A 16,884-nucleotide genomic window follows, 5' to 3' on the forward strand; every position below is an offset into this window, starting at 1 on the left:
TACTAAATTATTGTGTATGTACCTTAAATTTTATTTATTATTTTTTTTATTATAAAGAAATACAATCATGTGTGCTTACGGACTGTATCCCTGCAGACTGTATTGACATACATTGATATATAGTGTATATATTGTGTTTTTAGGTTGATTTAATTAATTAATTTTTTTTCTTGTGCGGCCCGGTACCAATCGGTCAGCGGACCGGTACCGGGCCGCGGCCCGGTGGTTGGGGACCACTGCCTTAGGGGATCTGCTCCAATTTCGTTGTTCTTTGAACCTGTTCACTGTAATAATGACAAATAAAATTCTATTCTTTTCTATTCTATTTATTTATGGTGATGACTGTTTAAAGATGATTTTCTTGTAAAGGCACACTCCAATAGAATAATACATTTAACGATTCTGAAATTTATTGAAACATTTTCTTCTTCTTTTTTAAATAACTAATGAAGCAAAAGCGCTGTGTGGCAAGCTGATGCATTTCGCATATTGTCCACCAGAGGCGCTCTTTTCTATCTGCTCACGCGTTCGTCGGCTTGATTGTAGCGGCTGGCGAGCGTGATGCGGCTAAGCTAGCTGTCAGTCAGTCAGGCACCAGCGGCTTTCGCAGACGGTTTTCACCCACCGGATGTTCCCGGACGCACCTCGTCGCCGGCCGTCTTGACATTCCCCTCAACATTCCCCGGACGAATTCGTGTCGACTGACCAGAGTCCGCGAATTCGCCTCCACCTCCTCGTCGAACCGTTCCCGTTTCGAGCTGCTTAGCTTTGCCGGCCAAACGTGAGCGCACCGAGGAACCAAGAGGTGAGCGAGCCCCACGAGCGAGGCCTCATGAGCGGCTGCCCTGTCAGGAAACACCGGGGTCGTGACGGAGAAGGGAGGCCTACTTGTGAAATAGTTTTTTTTAACTAACGAGTGTGATTTATTAAGATAACTTCAATGGCATTTGGCCCTTTGTCAAGGCGGAGACGTACTAACATCATGAAAATGAGCTAGATAGCTACGATATTTAATCATATGTTAGCTAATTTGAGGGTTAGCTCGGCAGACTACTAATCTAGTGGACTAAACCATGACAATAACAGGCCGAAACGGTAACTACACAACTAGGGCATACATACATCGTGTAGAAAAGTAGAATACTTGCTAAATTAATTTAAATACGTGTTTCATGATGTGAATGGAGGTGCTGAGTTGTTATAACTATGCTAACTGACCTGTCAACGTTGCAATAACGTTAAAAAGCTTACTGGTCCCATTTTGTACAAAATAAAACAAGGGCGTTTTTCCCAAATGTTTTATCAGACGTGGTGTTTGTAAATCCCAGTTGCGGGCAATGTTAAGCGCCGCCTTGAGCTGAAAGCCTAATTAAAAGATGCCTGCTGTAATAAAGTTTTGACTGTGACTGTGCAGAGCTCCACTGAAGGACCACACCCAAGATGTCCCTTCATCAGTTTCTGTTGGAGCCCATCACCTGCCATGCGTGGAACCGCGACAGGACACGTAAGACCCCCCCTTGTTTTTGGTCTTTTAACTATATCACGTCATTCCAAGTCACCGTCCCCAAAAGGACGGGAACTGGTTTAGCTCGTTTACGTTCTCAGCCAACCCCCCACCGTGTTTTCACGCAGAGATCGCCATCAGTCCCAACAACCACGAAGTTCATATTTATAAGAAGAGCGGCAACCAGTGGGTCAAGACTCACGAGCTGAAGGAACACAACGGACACATTACAGGTACTCTATTATTCATTTAAAGGGGAATTGCACTTTTTGGGACTTGTGCCTATCATTCATAATCCTTATGTAAGACAGGCACACATTTTTCTTTTCTTATGCATTCTAACTCGTAAATAAGTGCGAGCAAAAGTTGGCGGACAATGAAGCCAATGGTAGATCAGATCCGATCATATTGGTCTTTGTCATTGCACAAGTACAACGAAACTTTGTTTTCAGCACAAACCCGTTCAAGATTAGACAAACAGTGTACAGGGTTACAGAACAGGAACGCTGATGGGTCGCCATAAGGCGCCCCGTAAAAGATGGGGAAAAAGGTAAAACGCTGGGGAAAAAGATGAGTAAAAAAATACAATCTAGACTGGGCGCCTAAGGGGGCCTAGTCTGGAGTGGGAAAAAAACTCCATGCAATGCACACATAAACACGTTACATTTAATCACGACAAACTCGCAACAGAGGGACGGGGAGGGAGGTCAAAAGCATCCATTATTGAGGTGTCCTCGGGGGTGTTTTTCAGAACAGCCTGGTCCTGTTTCCACAGCGTCAAGGCCATTCGAGGGAGTCAAATCGTAGATTAGGATGTTTGTTTTCTGTGAGCAGACAAAACAATGACTTGTCTGTTCTATTCGTCCATGCTGGGTGCTCTCAAATTCAAATCAATTTTCCTTTTCAGCAAGCTTCTCCATGATGTGATCCATCTTGCGATTCAGTTCAGTCTGATGTTTAGATTTGAGGACAGCACAAAGAAAGAGGCTTCAAAAAAGTTCAGACAAGACAAAAACAAAGAGAGCAAGGGGAGCGGAAAAAAATGCGACCGCCCTCACCAGAGGCAAGACAGAAAAAAGAAAAATTCCGCTTATAAAGCGCTCTCATAAACATTGAAACACCTCCATTAACGTTGTGTATATACATTCTGTAAATATATATGTAATGTAACAGGCGCATTCACAATAACATGAAATATTTTCATATTTTGCTTACTTTAATCATACAGCGGCATATCAATTTCACAGACTCATCACAACGCTCGATTTTCCCTTCAACAACAGCCAAAAGTAATCATGCAGACTTCCTGAGAGCTAACGATTACTTTTGAGACAAATGATAATCAGAACCTTATATTTTTTAGCCCGAATATAAGGAGGATGAGCTACAAGTTTTAGAAGCGGTTTGCGAAACAGATTCAGCTCTAGAGAAACTCCAAGCAGTATTGCTAAGTGCTGAACAAGAAATACAATAAAACAATCACCTACTGTACAATGTCTGCTCTCACTGGGATGCCGACTGATGGGGTGTTTATATTTTCCTGTTTAGATGAATGTTTAATCATAATCCAACTAGGGCTTGGCGATATATCGATATGCGCGATATATCGCGGGTTTGTCTCTGTGCGATATAGAAAATGACTATATCGTGATATCGAGTATACGTTCTCACACACAGTTGCTTTTAGCTGCAGGCATTACACTTCAGGCTCTACTCGCTCTTTCCTGTGTCTCCTTCTCACAGACAGCAAGCGCACCTTCTTACATACGTCACATACTGTCATACATACGTATACGTCCTCCCCGAGCAGAGAGGTAGCGGCATGGCTAACGTTAGCTGTGATGCTAGCGGTAATACGAGCGATAGAAGGTGCGAATCTGGTAACAAATGAAGGAATAATTAATTCCCAAGAAAAACAGCAGGGGGTCCATCGTCTGGCGGTGGCTTGGCTTCAAGTGGGAAAAACCGTAATTTGTCAAGTGTGGGGTGAAAGCGTTGCTATAAAAAGTAGCAGTAGCCTACTGCTAATATGTAGCATCATTTGAAAAGTCCCCTGCTAGTGAATGAAGAGTGCTCACTCCAATCCAATCCACTTTATTTATATAGCACATTTAAACAACTAAATTGTTTCCAAAGTGCTGCACAACAATATTAAAAACAATATTTACGTACTCCGCACGTCAACATCTCCGTTCGGTGCCACACGCCCACACCATCAAAATGCCGAGGCAAACATTTCCAGATCAACACCGTATGAAAAAAATAGTGATTTTTTTTAGTTGTGATTTCCTTCTCTGCATGAAAGTTTAAAAGTAGCATATATTAATGCAGTATGAAGAAGAATGTTTTAATGTAGACACAGAATCATCATACTGCTGTGATTTTATGCATCAAGTGTTCATTCAAGGCTAAGGCAAAATATCGAGATGTATATCGTGTATCGCGATATGGCCGTAAAACATCGCGATATATAAAAAAGGTAATATCGCCCAGCCCTAAATCCAACCAGAGGTTTAAAAAAAAAAAAAAAAGTGGTCGCAAACTAGCATTTTTTCCGTGTCTTTGCCACAACCTTCTACTATCCAGGTGAGAGGCATGATTTATAATCTAAATTCGAAGGGAAAATTTACTTTTTCGGGGAATTTTGCCTTTTCACAATCCTTTTGAGAGACAAGAAGACAAATGTTTGTTTTTTTTTGTTTTTTTTAAACATGTAAAAATCTGCTCGTTCGTGGTGGCTAGCAATGTAGCTAATGTTAATGCAGCAATAATTTCTACCTCTAAATAATTTCTACCTCTAAATCACTTTAAAAAAAAACAGTCAAAAACTGTCACCAACGCAACCTGTATAATAACCAAGATGTAGCAACATTGTTTTAGTAAGAGCGAACACTCAGGAACTATTTTTCTACCGTACTAACACATCCGCATGCTTCGGTATGAGCCGTAAAAGCTAACTACGAAATTAGATATGCTAGCTTCTACGACAACATGAAACGCATTGGAGTTTGTAATGCACAAAACTGCGATAAGACACCAATCTGTGCTGAGTGAAAAACATGAACAATCATATTGCAGTATCTGTAAAGTATTAGCCCACATTTCATGTTTTGTTTGCACACAGCTGTGCTTGTGTCATGATCAATATAAAGTGTGACTCACTTGATAGACTGTTGTGTGTTTGGTACAGCTGCCGCAAACATTTTTTCAAGTTGATTTGGCTAAGCACTCCATTTATGTCGAAATAGCTTGGCTCCAAGTTACAAATTTACAACTTCATGTCACTTTCACGTCACTCTCCGATCCCACACATCCACTACACCTGCTGTCCATGCGTATGCCCTCAGGGAGGCGCTACAGATCACTGCCAGCCAAGTCTACAAGATTCACAAACCGTTTTATCCCCTCTGCCATAAGGACACTAAATAGAACTTTGGACTAATTATGCTGTAATCTTGAATGCTTTTCTGTGGTTTTTGTGTGTTTTATGTTTATATTTCACTGTAACTGCACAGTAGAAGTGAGCTATCAAAGCGGGCAGTACTGCATCAAAAAGCGACCTCAGTGTGTAAAGGATATCACCACATGGGCTCAGGAACACTTCACAAAACTACTGTCAGTAACTACAGTTTGTCGCTACATCTGTAAGTGCAAGTTAGAACTCTACTATGCAAAGCGAAAGCCATTTATCAACAACACCTAAAAACGCCGCCGGCTTTCTGGGCCCGTGCTCCTCTAAGATGGACTGATGCAAAGTGGAAAAGTGTTCTGTGGTCTGACAAGTCCACATTTTAAATTGTTTTTGGAAACTGTGGACGTTGTGTCCTCCGGACCAAAGAGGAAAAGAACCATCCGGATTGTTATAGGCGCAAAGTTGAAAAGCCAGCATCTGTGATGGTATGGGGGTGTATTAGTGCCCAAGGCATGGGTAACTTACACATCTGTGAAAGCACCATTAATGCTGAAAGGTACATACAGGTTTTGGAGCAACATATGTTGCCATCCAAGCAACATCTTTTTCATGTACGCCCCTGCTTATTTCAGCAAGACAATGCCAAGCCACATTCTGCACGTGTTACAACAGCGTGGCTTTGTAGTAAAAGAGTGCGGGTACTAGACTGGCCTGCCAGTAGTCTAGACCTGTTTCTCATTGAAAATGTGACCACAGACTGTTGAACAACTTAAGCTGTACATCAAGCAAGAATGGGAAATATTTCCACCTGAAAAGCTTCAAAAATTGGTCTCCTCAGTTTTTGCAATGTGTTGCTGCCATTAAATTCTAAGTTAATGATTATTTGCAAAAATGAATTTTGTTTCTCAGTTCGAACATTAAATATCTTGTCTTTGCAGTCTATTCCATTGAATATAAGTTGAAAAGGATTTGCAAATCATTGTATTCTTCCTTAAGGCTCTGGATGTTGTGGGGCTGTCTTGGTTGACAAGACTCTGCAACATCGCGTGGACATCGGGGGCGGTACCTCTGGATTGGCAGACCGGGGTGGTGGTTCCTCTCTTTAAGAAGGGGAACCGGAGGGTGTGTTCCAACTATCGTGGGATCACACTCCTCAGCCTTCCCGGTAAGGTCTATTCAGGTGTACTGGAGAGGAGGCTACGCCGGATAGTCGAACCTCGGATTCAGGAGGAACAGTGTGGTTTTCGTCCTGGTCGTGGAACTGTGGACCAGCTCTATACTCTCGGCAGGGTCCTTGAGGGTGCATGGGAGTTTGCCCAACCAGTCTACATGTGCTTTGTGGACTTGGAGAAGGCATTCAACCGTGTACCCCGGGAAGTCCTGTGGGGAGTGCTCAGAGAGTATGGGGTAACGGACTGTCTTATTGTGGCAGTTCGCTCCCTGTATAATCAGTGTCAGAGCTTGGTCCGCATTGCCGGCAGTAAGTCGGACACGTTTCCAGTGAGGGTTGGACTCCGCCAAGGCTGCCCTTTGTCACCGATTCTGTTCATAACCTTTATGGACAGAATTTCTAGGCGCAGTCAGGGCGTTGAGGGGATCTGGTTTGGTGGCTGCAGGATTAGGTCACTGCTATTTGCAGATGATGTGGTCCTGATGGCTTTCTCCGGCCAAGATCTTCAGCTCTCACTGGATCGGTTCGCAGCCGAGTGTGAAGCGACTGGGATGGGAATCAGCACCTCCAAGTCCGAGTCCATGGTTCTCTCCCGGAAAAGGGTGGAGTGCCATCTCCGGGTTGGGGAGGAGATCTTGCCCCAAGTGGAGGAGTTCAAGTACCTCGGAGTCTTGTTCACGAGTGGGGGAAGAGTGGATCGTGAGATCGACAGGCGGATCGGTGCGGCGTCTTCAGTAATGCGGACGCTGTATCGATCCGTTGTGGTGAAGAAGGAGCTGAGCCGGAAGGCAAAGCTCTCGATTTACCGGTCGATCTACGTTCCCATCCTCACCTATGGTCATGAGCTTTGGGTCATGACCGAAAGGACAAGATCACGGGTACAAGCGGCCGAAATGAGTTTCCTCCGCCGAGTGGCGGGGCTCTCCCTTAGAGATAGGGTGAGAAGCTCTGTCATTCGGGGGGAGCTCAAAGTAAAGCCGCTGCTCCTCCACATCGAGAGGAGCCAGATGAGGTGGTTCGGGCATCTGGTCAGGATGCCACCCGAACGCCTCCCTAGGAAGGTGTTTCGGGCACGTCCGACCGGTAGGAGACCACGGGGAAGACCCAGGACACGCTGGGAAGACTATCTCTCCCGGCTGGCCTGGGAACGCCTCGGGATCCCCCGGGAGGAGCTGGACGAAGTGGCTGGGGAGAGGGAAGTCTGGGCTTCCCTGCTTAAGCTGCTGCCCCCGCGACCCGACCTCGGATAAGCGGAAGAAGATGGATGGATGGATGGATGTATTCTGTTTTTATTTACGATTTACACAACGCTACTGGTTTTGTGTGTATATGTGTGTATATATATATGTATATGTTTATGTATAAATGTATGTATGTATGTATGTGTATATATATATATATATATATATATATATATATATATATATATATATATATATATATATATATATATATATAAAGTATGTATGTATGTATGTATGTGTATGTATGTATGTATGTATATATATATATGTATATATATATGTATATATATATATATGTATATATATGTAGGTATATATATATGTGTATATATATATGTATGTATATATGTATGTATATATATGTATATATATGTATGTATATATGTATGTATATATATATATATGTATATATATGTATATATATATGTATATGTATATATATATGTATATATATATGTATATATATATATGTATGTATATATGTATATATATGTATGTGTATATATATGTATGTGTATATATATGTATGTATATATATATATGTATGTATATATATATATATGTATATATATATGTATGTGTATATATATATATATATATATATATATATATATATATACTTGCAATGTGTATATAAAACTTTGATGGAGGGCTTTGAAGGCTACAACGGTGACTTCCATTAGCCGCAGTTTTCAAGCTTTTTTTAATTATCTTTAAAATCTTACAAAAATAAAAGACGTGTTCTTGTCTCTCATCATGATTGTGAATGATGAGCCAAATTCCAAAAAAGTTGCAGTTCCCCTTTAATTTTCACCAGCTCAGTGACAATGCAGCTGCAGCAGTTCGCCGGCTCAATATGTCAATATAGCAGCATAAGCTACTTAGCGCTCTGTGATCACAGTGCCACTAAAAATAGTTTGCGTTAGCGCATATAATAACAGTACCGTGAAAACTTGGTATATATTCAGGTTACGAAATGTAAATGGAGTATTGTTGGCATTTTTTAGATGTTTTTTTTCCAAACTTTATGAGCTGAATAATGTATTCCCACTATCTGCATTATTAGCCTTCTGGTACTTGTCGTATTTCATAACTTAGAATGCAAAAAGAAAAACGTGCTTTTTTCTTACATAAGGATTGTGAAAAGTAGGCAAAATAAAATATAAAAGTGCATTTCCCCTTTAAGGCTACTAATGTGGCATGTTTAAATCATAGCAAAAAATAATAATAATAACGGAAAACCTGATCCTGTGGTTCTCTTCCCAGGCATTGATTGGGCCCCCAAGAGTGACCGCATAGTGACGTGTGGAGCGGACCGCAACGCCTACGTGTGGTCTCAGAAGGAAGGCGTGTGGAAGCCCACGCTGGTCATTCTCAGGATCAACAGAGCTGCCACCTTCGTCAAGTGGTCCCCACTGGAGAACAAGTTTGCGGTCGGCAGCGGCGCCCGGCTCATCTCCGTTTGCTACTTTGAGTCGGAGAACGACTGGTAAGATTATTGAGATGTATTTTTTCTAAACGGTGCGTTTAAATGAGGACTGCAGTCGATTTGACTCTATGAACTTTTTACAATTATAAAACAAAATGGTTTGTTTTTTTCTGTGCGTCAGGTGGGTTAGCAAGCACATCAAGAAGCCTGTCCGCTCCACCATCCTCAGTCTGGACTGGCATCCCAACAACGTGCTGCTGGCCGCTGGATCGTGTGACTTCAAATGCAGGTGACTGTCTTAGTCCACAATGATGGAGACTTGGTACTGGCATTTAAATAAACATCCTCTTTTTATTCGGAGAGCCATGATGAATTGTTTGTTTTCATACAAATTATTTGAGGCAGGAAAATACTAGCAGAGATCAGGGTTTCCCCTAGATTGCCACTATACATGTGGCGCTAAGGGCGTGGTCAATATGACATCATCATATATGATGTCATGATCATTTTTTTGATTTGCATCTATTTTCTTTAAAAAGGCTAAACAAATATTTTATGTATATTTAAAAACAAATATGTGTTATTAGTTATCAATAACAAGGGGATAGCGAAAAAGTAGGCGCTTAATTACTACAGCGTTGGACTACAATGGCTGACTCACGCAAAGATCGAGTACATTTCTACCATATATGTATACATCCACTAACGTCACACTTTGAAAAAAATTTACAATTTGGACAAAATCCAAACTGCTCGTTTGAAGGAAGGCAAGATTATTTCATAAATATCTCCTCCATGGTTTGAGTTCATATTTTTGGGACTTATGCAGATCCATAACAGTAGGTAGCAATAGGTAAGAAAGTTGGTTTTGCACAGTAAGTCTCATTTAACCCTTGTGTGGTGTTCTGGTCTGTGGGACCCGTTTTCATTTTTTATTAAAAGAAAAATGATACAATTAATTAATTTTTCAAACTGAGACTCACTGACTTTGGCTCATTTTCTGTGAAGAACATATATCAGAATACATATTTAATGACCACACACCATACACATTTCAATTACATATAAGATGTCCGGGTCCACTGGACTCGGGGCTAATAGAAGTGTGGAAATTGATGTTCTGTGTACCACACACACACACACAGCAGGCCTAGACAGGAGGAGGACAGAGTGTAGGTACACAGAACATCAGAGGGTCAAATGTGCGAGAAAATGAGAGCAGACAGTGTTGACAAAAAATGTTGCAACCTTGTGTGGGAACTGCAGGTGCAGAAACACAAAAGAAGAATCCCTGTGGGATGCAGAAACTGGCAGAGAAATGTTCCGTACAACGTTCATATTGTTGTTACTCAGCCAGCGTTTGTGGGTCTGATGGACCCATTGCATTTTGTCGCTGTTAATGCCTCACAATCAAACACTTTTATGTTGAAATACTGAACAGATGTTTATTGGGATAAGGTAAACATCTGTTCAGTATTTTAACATGAAACTGTTTGATTGTGAGGCAATAAAATCCAAAAAATGCAACGGGTCCAGCAGACCCACAAACACTGGCTGAGTAACAACAATATGAACATTACACAAGGGTTAAGTGCCATCAATCAAATAATTATATGAAATAAGGTAATGTGGCCATGGTAACAAGCCATATTCTTGAGTGTTTTACCGCTACTGTTCCCGCTTATAAAAGTGCATAAACTGTTATGTTTTGTCTCTCGGCTAGTAGTCGTTAAGATTTCTGTGGAAAACCTTTTGAGGTAGAAAACTAGTTAGGCCTGAAATAACGTCACTTTGCTGGTTACTGTGAAATCCGTAGTGTCTCTAAATGTTAGATTAGTAATGGAAATATTTCTGGTTTCCGCGCTCCTATCCCCCCTTGTCTTTTGGTTCTCCAGGGTGTTCTCAGCCTACATTAAGGAGGTGGAGGAGAAGCCAGGCCCCACGCCCTGGGGCAACAAGATGCCCTTTGGAGCCGTGCTAGCAGAGTTTGGAGGAGCAGGTCTGGATCTGAATGTTGTTTTTTCGTGTGGCTTAAACAGGCCACTAAACCCGCTCCGCTTGTCTGTCCACTTAGGAGGAGGGGGTTGGGTCCACTCAGTGTCCTTCTCGGCATCTGGCAATCGCCTGGCGTGGGTCAGCCATGACAGCACAGTCACTGTGGTGGACAGCTCCAAGACTTCCACGTATGTTTCCATCTCTTGATCCTGTTTGTAATTTGTACAATATTAGTATGTTATTACTACTAACTGAACTGCTGTGAGGGATGACTTGTGTTTGCAAGCAGCAGAGGAGTTTATGCGAGGTGAATCTGGTTATCAAAAATAGCTCACCTATTTTATTATATTCAACATAAAAAAAGATAACCTAAAAAGGCAATGTTTTGTTTTTCCAAAACAAGAATTAACCACATTTTGATATTTTGCTATCTGCGTAGGTTTTATTTCATGATGATAAAATATGTTTGCCAATACAGTAGACTTTCAACTTGATACCGATACTCAGCAAAATATTCAATAATGTACACCATTTTTGTTACCACAGGGATTAAAAAAGACCCATGAGTATTTTATGGACAAACTTCAAAACAACTTAAATTGCAACATGTAACAATTACCAGAACCACTGGTTAAATGATAACCAGTTCAAAACAAACAAAATAAAAAGCAACTAAGATGACACATGTCAGGTTATCTAAAAGTGCAAAAATAAACACACATACAAAATAAACAACAAAAAGGAAAACTGTGTTTTGAGGTTGTAGTGCTGTGTTGCCGGTGGACTTTTTTCTGCTTTGAAAGGTCATTTTATCATATACAGAACCAAGTCAAAACAGAAATTATCTCAATGCACTTTGCACTCGAAATCTAGAACCACCTGCATCAGACTAACACTTCAGTCATCAACATGTACACTTATGTAAACGTATTATATTCTCATTGTCTATTAACATAATAGATGCACTTGTCAGTTTTCACTTTAACCCGATGGCAGCTTTTAACTGCTAGCTACAGCTAACTGCTAATAATAAGACAAGCACATCAGTTGTGAGGAACAGAAGTTTTACTCAGCAGTAGAAATTCATCGTAAAGGCCATGATGTCGATCTTTTTGATGCTTTGCCAAATGTGACATACTACTTGACTTCATGACCACCGTGTTTGTTTGCACTGCCCTAAAGGACACCCTTTGAACTTCCGTGTCCGTTTGCCTGCAAGGCAAAGTACCGGTACTCCCAAACTGACTTTGTGTCTGTCTTTTTTTAACTTAAAGTGGTCACTCTGGCCATGCAGCTCTGTTATTATTTTTGCACTACTTACATAACATAGCGGTGAGAGGGATATGCTAATGGTACCTCACTGCTGCTGCTGTGGGAGAGAGCGGGGCCAGGGTGGTTGTGTAGTATCAATATGTTCACAAATGAGTATTGTATCCGGATACAATGTTTTAGCCTCGATGCTTTTGACAACTCGAATTGAAACGATGAATCAACAAGTCATTATGGATTGGCAACAATAATTTGTCATTTAGCCCTTAGTAATAAAATATAATTATTTGTATTCAACTTGTTTTCACATTCCTTTATTGGAAGAAAACGCCTTTTCTGCTTATTGGGCTATTTCCAATATTACAGTTGCCTTTGTATTTGCTCACATAGCCTGCATGTACACAAAAACACAACAGCACAGCTAAACAAAAAATACATTAAAAAAAAACTTTTTTTTTTTTTTTTTTTAAAGAATACATTTTTTTATTGAAAATAGTTAAGTACTATTCATCATCATTTAGTTCCATTTCTCGCTTAAGGTTGGATGTCATGGTTTGCCAGTAGCACCGGTTTTGAGGTGTTGTTTTACAGTCCTGATAGCATTTATTATGTTATTAATCCATCCGCGTCTTGGGCTTCCTGTTTTCCTTTTCCCTTCTATTTTCCCCTGTAGAAGTTGAGTTTGAAACAGATTGTCTGATTGTGCGCCCAAAGAACATGTCTTTCCTTTATGTTGATTAAGCGCTTTCTGTTGGTTTGCCATTGTTAGTACTTCTTTATTGTTTTTTTCTTTGTTTCCAGGAGACTTTTATTATCTTACGTATACACCACATCTCAAATCATTCCAATCTTTTTGCAATTGAGTTAGTTATTGTCCAGGTTTCAAATCCATACAACACACACTACTATTGTGGGCCTGTTGCAAAGCAAGCATCCATTCACAACAACTTGTCCTGTATTAGTATGCTAACGTTTTATACGTTAGCGTTTTGCTTAACGTTTTGCTCATTTTATTCATTTAAACCTAAATGTCATGGCTTTTGATACTTGGCGCCATCTTAAAGTATGTTAACTTTTCCTACGTTTGCATGTTATTACACTAACATAAACATTTTATTTACTGATTATTTGTATTATTTTTTGCATTAAATTTGGCATTTGGCCAGAGGTTCACAGCACAGATAGTAGGCCCATCAAAATGTCCACGAAAATGTCCTCATTACTATTCTTGGTACTGCTTTGTATTAGAGATGGCCGATAATATCGGCCGATAAATGGTTTAAAATGTAATATCGGAAATTATCGGTATCGGTTTCAACCTCCCGATTTTCCCGGGAGACACCCGAATTTCAGTGCCTCTCCCGAAAAACCCCCGGAGCAACCATTCTCCCGATTTCCACCCGGACAACATTATTGGGGGCGTGCCTTAAAGGCACTGCCTTTAGCGTCCTTTACAACCTGTAGTCACGTCAGCTTTTCCTCCATACAAACAGCGTGCCGGCCCAGTCACACAATATATGCAGCTTACACACACACTTAAGTGAATGCAAGGCATACTTGATCAACAGCCATACAGGTCACACTGAGGGTGGCCGTATAAACAACTTTAACACTGTTACAAATATGCGCCACACTGTGAACCCACACCAAACAAGAATGACAAACACATTTCGGGAGAACATCCGCACCGTAACCCAACATAAACACAACAGAACAAATACCCAGAACCCCTTGCAGCACTAACTCTTCCGGGACGCTATGAATTCAGAGGTCTCAAGGTTGGCAAGTATGCTCTAGTATACTCTGGACTGAAGCTGTGTGCCTTCATTGTTTTTGTAGCTGTTGTTTTGAGGCATGTTTAAAAAAATAATAATAATAATAATGCACTTTGTGGAAGTCAAAGTATAGTATTTCCCATAGTTGTAGTGGGTATTAGGATTATCTCAGGGAGAGCATGTCCCAAATTCCAAGCTGCTGTTTTGAGGCATGTTAAAAAAAATAAAGCACTTTGTGACTTCAATAATGAATATGGCAGTGCCATGTTGGCACTTTTTTCCATAACTGGAGTTTAAGTTGTTCTCTTATTTTGGAAAGGTTGTTTTTGATTGATTGGTTGAAACTTGTATTAGTAGATTGCACAGTACAGTACATATTCCGTACAATTGACCACTAAATTTTTGAACTTGTTTAAGTCGGGGTCCACGTTAATCAATTCATGGTAAAGTTACATTGTTTAATGCATCCAGCGGGGCATCACAACAAAATTAGGCATAATAATGTGTTTAATTCCACGACTGTATATATCGGTATCGGTTGGTATTGGAATCGGTAATTAAGAGTTGGACAATATCGGGATATCGGCAAAAAAGCCATTATCGGACATCTCTATTTTTTAATATTGTATTTGTATGACTTCTCAATTGCTTTGTTAATTTCTATTTTAAGTATTGGAAAGCTGGAATTGCGTTGGAGTTGAGTTTGCTCTATTTTCTTTTATTGGATTAACCTTAATTGTGACTTTTGTAAACAACATTTTAAAAATACGTTTTTAAAAATACGTTTTTAAAAATACGTTTTTCAAGACAACTCTGCGCATAAAAGTCGTCCGTCAGCAGCCAAGAAGAACTTTTGCAACCTGTTTTGAAAAGCTTTCATTATAATTTAAAGAATTGGTTTTAATGGCGAATCGTGTTGAGTCTAATCAAATCGTGAGGTGCAGAAATATTCCCACCTCTTGTCTCCACTGATACAGTCAAGCCTCCATGTTACTGCAGATCTACACAACCAACTGCATCGGCAAGCAGAGAGCTAGTTTTTGCCGTTTCGAGGTAGAACGGTGCTCAACTAGACGTAATAATACATTTATTTAAAAATGTAAGTGAATGACGACCTGCATTGTTTTTGACATGTTAATTTCTCTCACAGGATTAAAAAAGGATCTAATCACAATGTTTGTGTAAACCAGTACAAATAAAATGCAAACAGAAGTTGTAATAGAAATAAAATGCTATCCCTTTTTGTCTTGTAGTCCTTTGCAGTTGAAGACGGAGTTCCTTCCTCTCCTCAGTGTCCTGTTTGTGTCTGAGAACAGTCTGGTAGCAGCGGTAAGGTCCACACGCGCGTGCTCGTCCACGTGAGGGCCATGTGTGAAATGTGTCTGTGTGACCTGCAGGGCCACGACTGCTGCCCCATGCTGTTCCGCTGCGACGAGAGCGGGGCGCTGACGTTCATGTCCAAGCTGGACCTCCCCAAGCAGAGCATCCAGAGGAACATCTCGGCCATGGAGCGCTTCCGGAACATGGACAAGAGGGCCACCACCGAGGACCGCAACACCGCGCTGGACACGCTGCACCAGAACAGCATCACGTAGGTCACGCTCGACCACCAGCTGGTGTGTGTCATGTTTTTAAAGCCTTTCTGGTTGTGTTATTGTGTTCCCCAGCCAAGTGTCTGTATACGAGGGAGACAAAAGGGATTGTCGCAAGTTCTGCACCACAGGCATTGATGGAGCCATGACTATTTGGGACTTTAAGGTACACGTCAACACGAATACACTTGCACTCACACTCTTTCATTGTCTTCTCCATTTTCTCCTCTCCAGAGTCTAGAAGCTTCTATTCAGGGTCTCCGCATCATGTGAAGAAATCTTACGAATGAAGAACGAAGAGACGCCGCGACCCTCACACCCCCCACCCCCACCACCTCTTGCGGCACAGCCAGTAACACGCAATTTATCGAGTGTCTGCTGAAGCACTGATCAGACCGAAACACTCTCCTGTGGGGGTGTCAGTACACACATACACACTCACCTGCACACACACACACACACAGAACTGAAGTGTGACATCACTGTTGATTTTCTTTTGTTGCTGTTGTTTGGTTTTAAGACGAAAGTGAAGCCTGGGTTGTCAAAAAGCGGGAGGAGCCTCTGGCGCGTATTAAAACGTGACTTGTGTGTTTTTATGTTCTCCAACCTCGAGTACCAAAAGCTCAACACTAAGCGGTGCGTTTTATCAAAAAAAGCAGACTGAATTATCACCTCAATGTGAATATATCAGCGTGTCGTAGTCGGGTGGTGAAGTCACAGTTAGGAGTCCAGGCCCGCCGAGGTCACGGAGGTTCTCTCGTCATGTCGCGACTGGCTGTCGGAACGGGCGCACGGCGCCGCAGCCTTATAGCGCACTGTAGCTACCACGCTAAGACCACACAAGATGGAGGATTTCTATGTAACCGAGGTGGACGTTAAATAAAGATGAGATACATTTGCAGAACACAATGCATCTTGACTGATGTCTTTCTTCTCTGCTTGTGTTACCAATGATGAAGATGCTGTTAGCTCTTGCTATTCCTCACTTGCTAAATTTTCTTTTCCAGAGGTTCGCTGTTAGGACGCGCAAAGATGGTGTCCTGCTGGAGTGGAACGTTTAGCAGCGGAACATGTGAGTCACAAAAGGACCAAAAAACCAAACGTGTCTTGAGTCGCGTTTAAATGGGCAGCAATGCAAATGAATCATATTGTTCATGTGTTATGACTAAGTGAGGGAAGCCTAACCTCATGTCATGACAGTCTCTACATACCATGCAGCTACGCCCCCTAGTGGCTGTGACCGCTGTAGATCAGTGTTCAGTCTGGATCAGTGGTTCTTAAGCTGGGTTCGATCGAACCCTATGGGTTCGGTGAGTCGGGCTCAGGGGTTCGGCGGAGGTCAAAACACACCCGACTCATCGTGTAAATAAAAACTTCTCCCTATCGGCGTATTACGTATACGGCAACAGCAGAAGTCAGACTGATTTGCAGGTGTGTAATTTGTTGTTAGTTTATGCACTGTTGGTTTTGTTCTTTGAACAAGGTGATGTTCA

The 16,884-nt window shown here is 41.4% G+C and overlaps 1 protein-coding gene across 2 annotated transcripts; it reads left to right on the top strand.

Annotated features, from left to right (window-relative positions):
- Positions 1 to 530: 530 nt before the first annotated feature.
- Positions 531 to 16,300, top strand: LOC133621826 (actin-related protein 2/3 complex subunit 1A). Of its 2 annotated transcripts, XM_061984212.1 has the most exons (11): positions 534 to 805; positions 1,415 to 1,504; positions 1,633 to 1,737; positions 8,598 to 8,820; positions 8,942 to 9,049; positions 10,656 to 10,759; positions 10,835 to 10,943; positions 15,053 to 15,128; positions 15,197 to 15,390; positions 15,467 to 15,557; positions 15,626 to 16,300. In XM_061984212.1, exons 2-11 carry the CDS (start codon positions 1,441 to 1,443, stop codon positions 15,662 to 15,664), a joined length of 1,113 nt encoding a protein of 370 aa, XP_061840196.1. In that variant the 5' UTR covers positions 534 to 805; positions 1,415 to 1,440; the 3' UTR covers positions 15,665 to 16,300. The 2 variants fall into 2 exon arrangements, with proteins under 2 accessions (XP_061840195.1, XP_061840196.1); XM_061984211.1 differs by having other exon boundaries at positions 531 to 805; positions 10,656 to 10,943.
- The last annotated feature ends 584 nt before the right edge of the window (positions 16,301 to 16,884 follow it).

This window comes from Nerophis lumbriciformis, linkage group LG25, assembly GCF_033978685.3.
Source record: "Nerophis lumbriciformis linkage group LG25, RoL_Nlum_v2.1, whole genome shotgun sequence".
NCBI classification, from domain to species: domain Eukaryota; kingdom Metazoa; phylum Chordata; class Actinopteri; order Syngnathiformes; family Syngnathidae; genus Nerophis; species Nerophis lumbriciformis.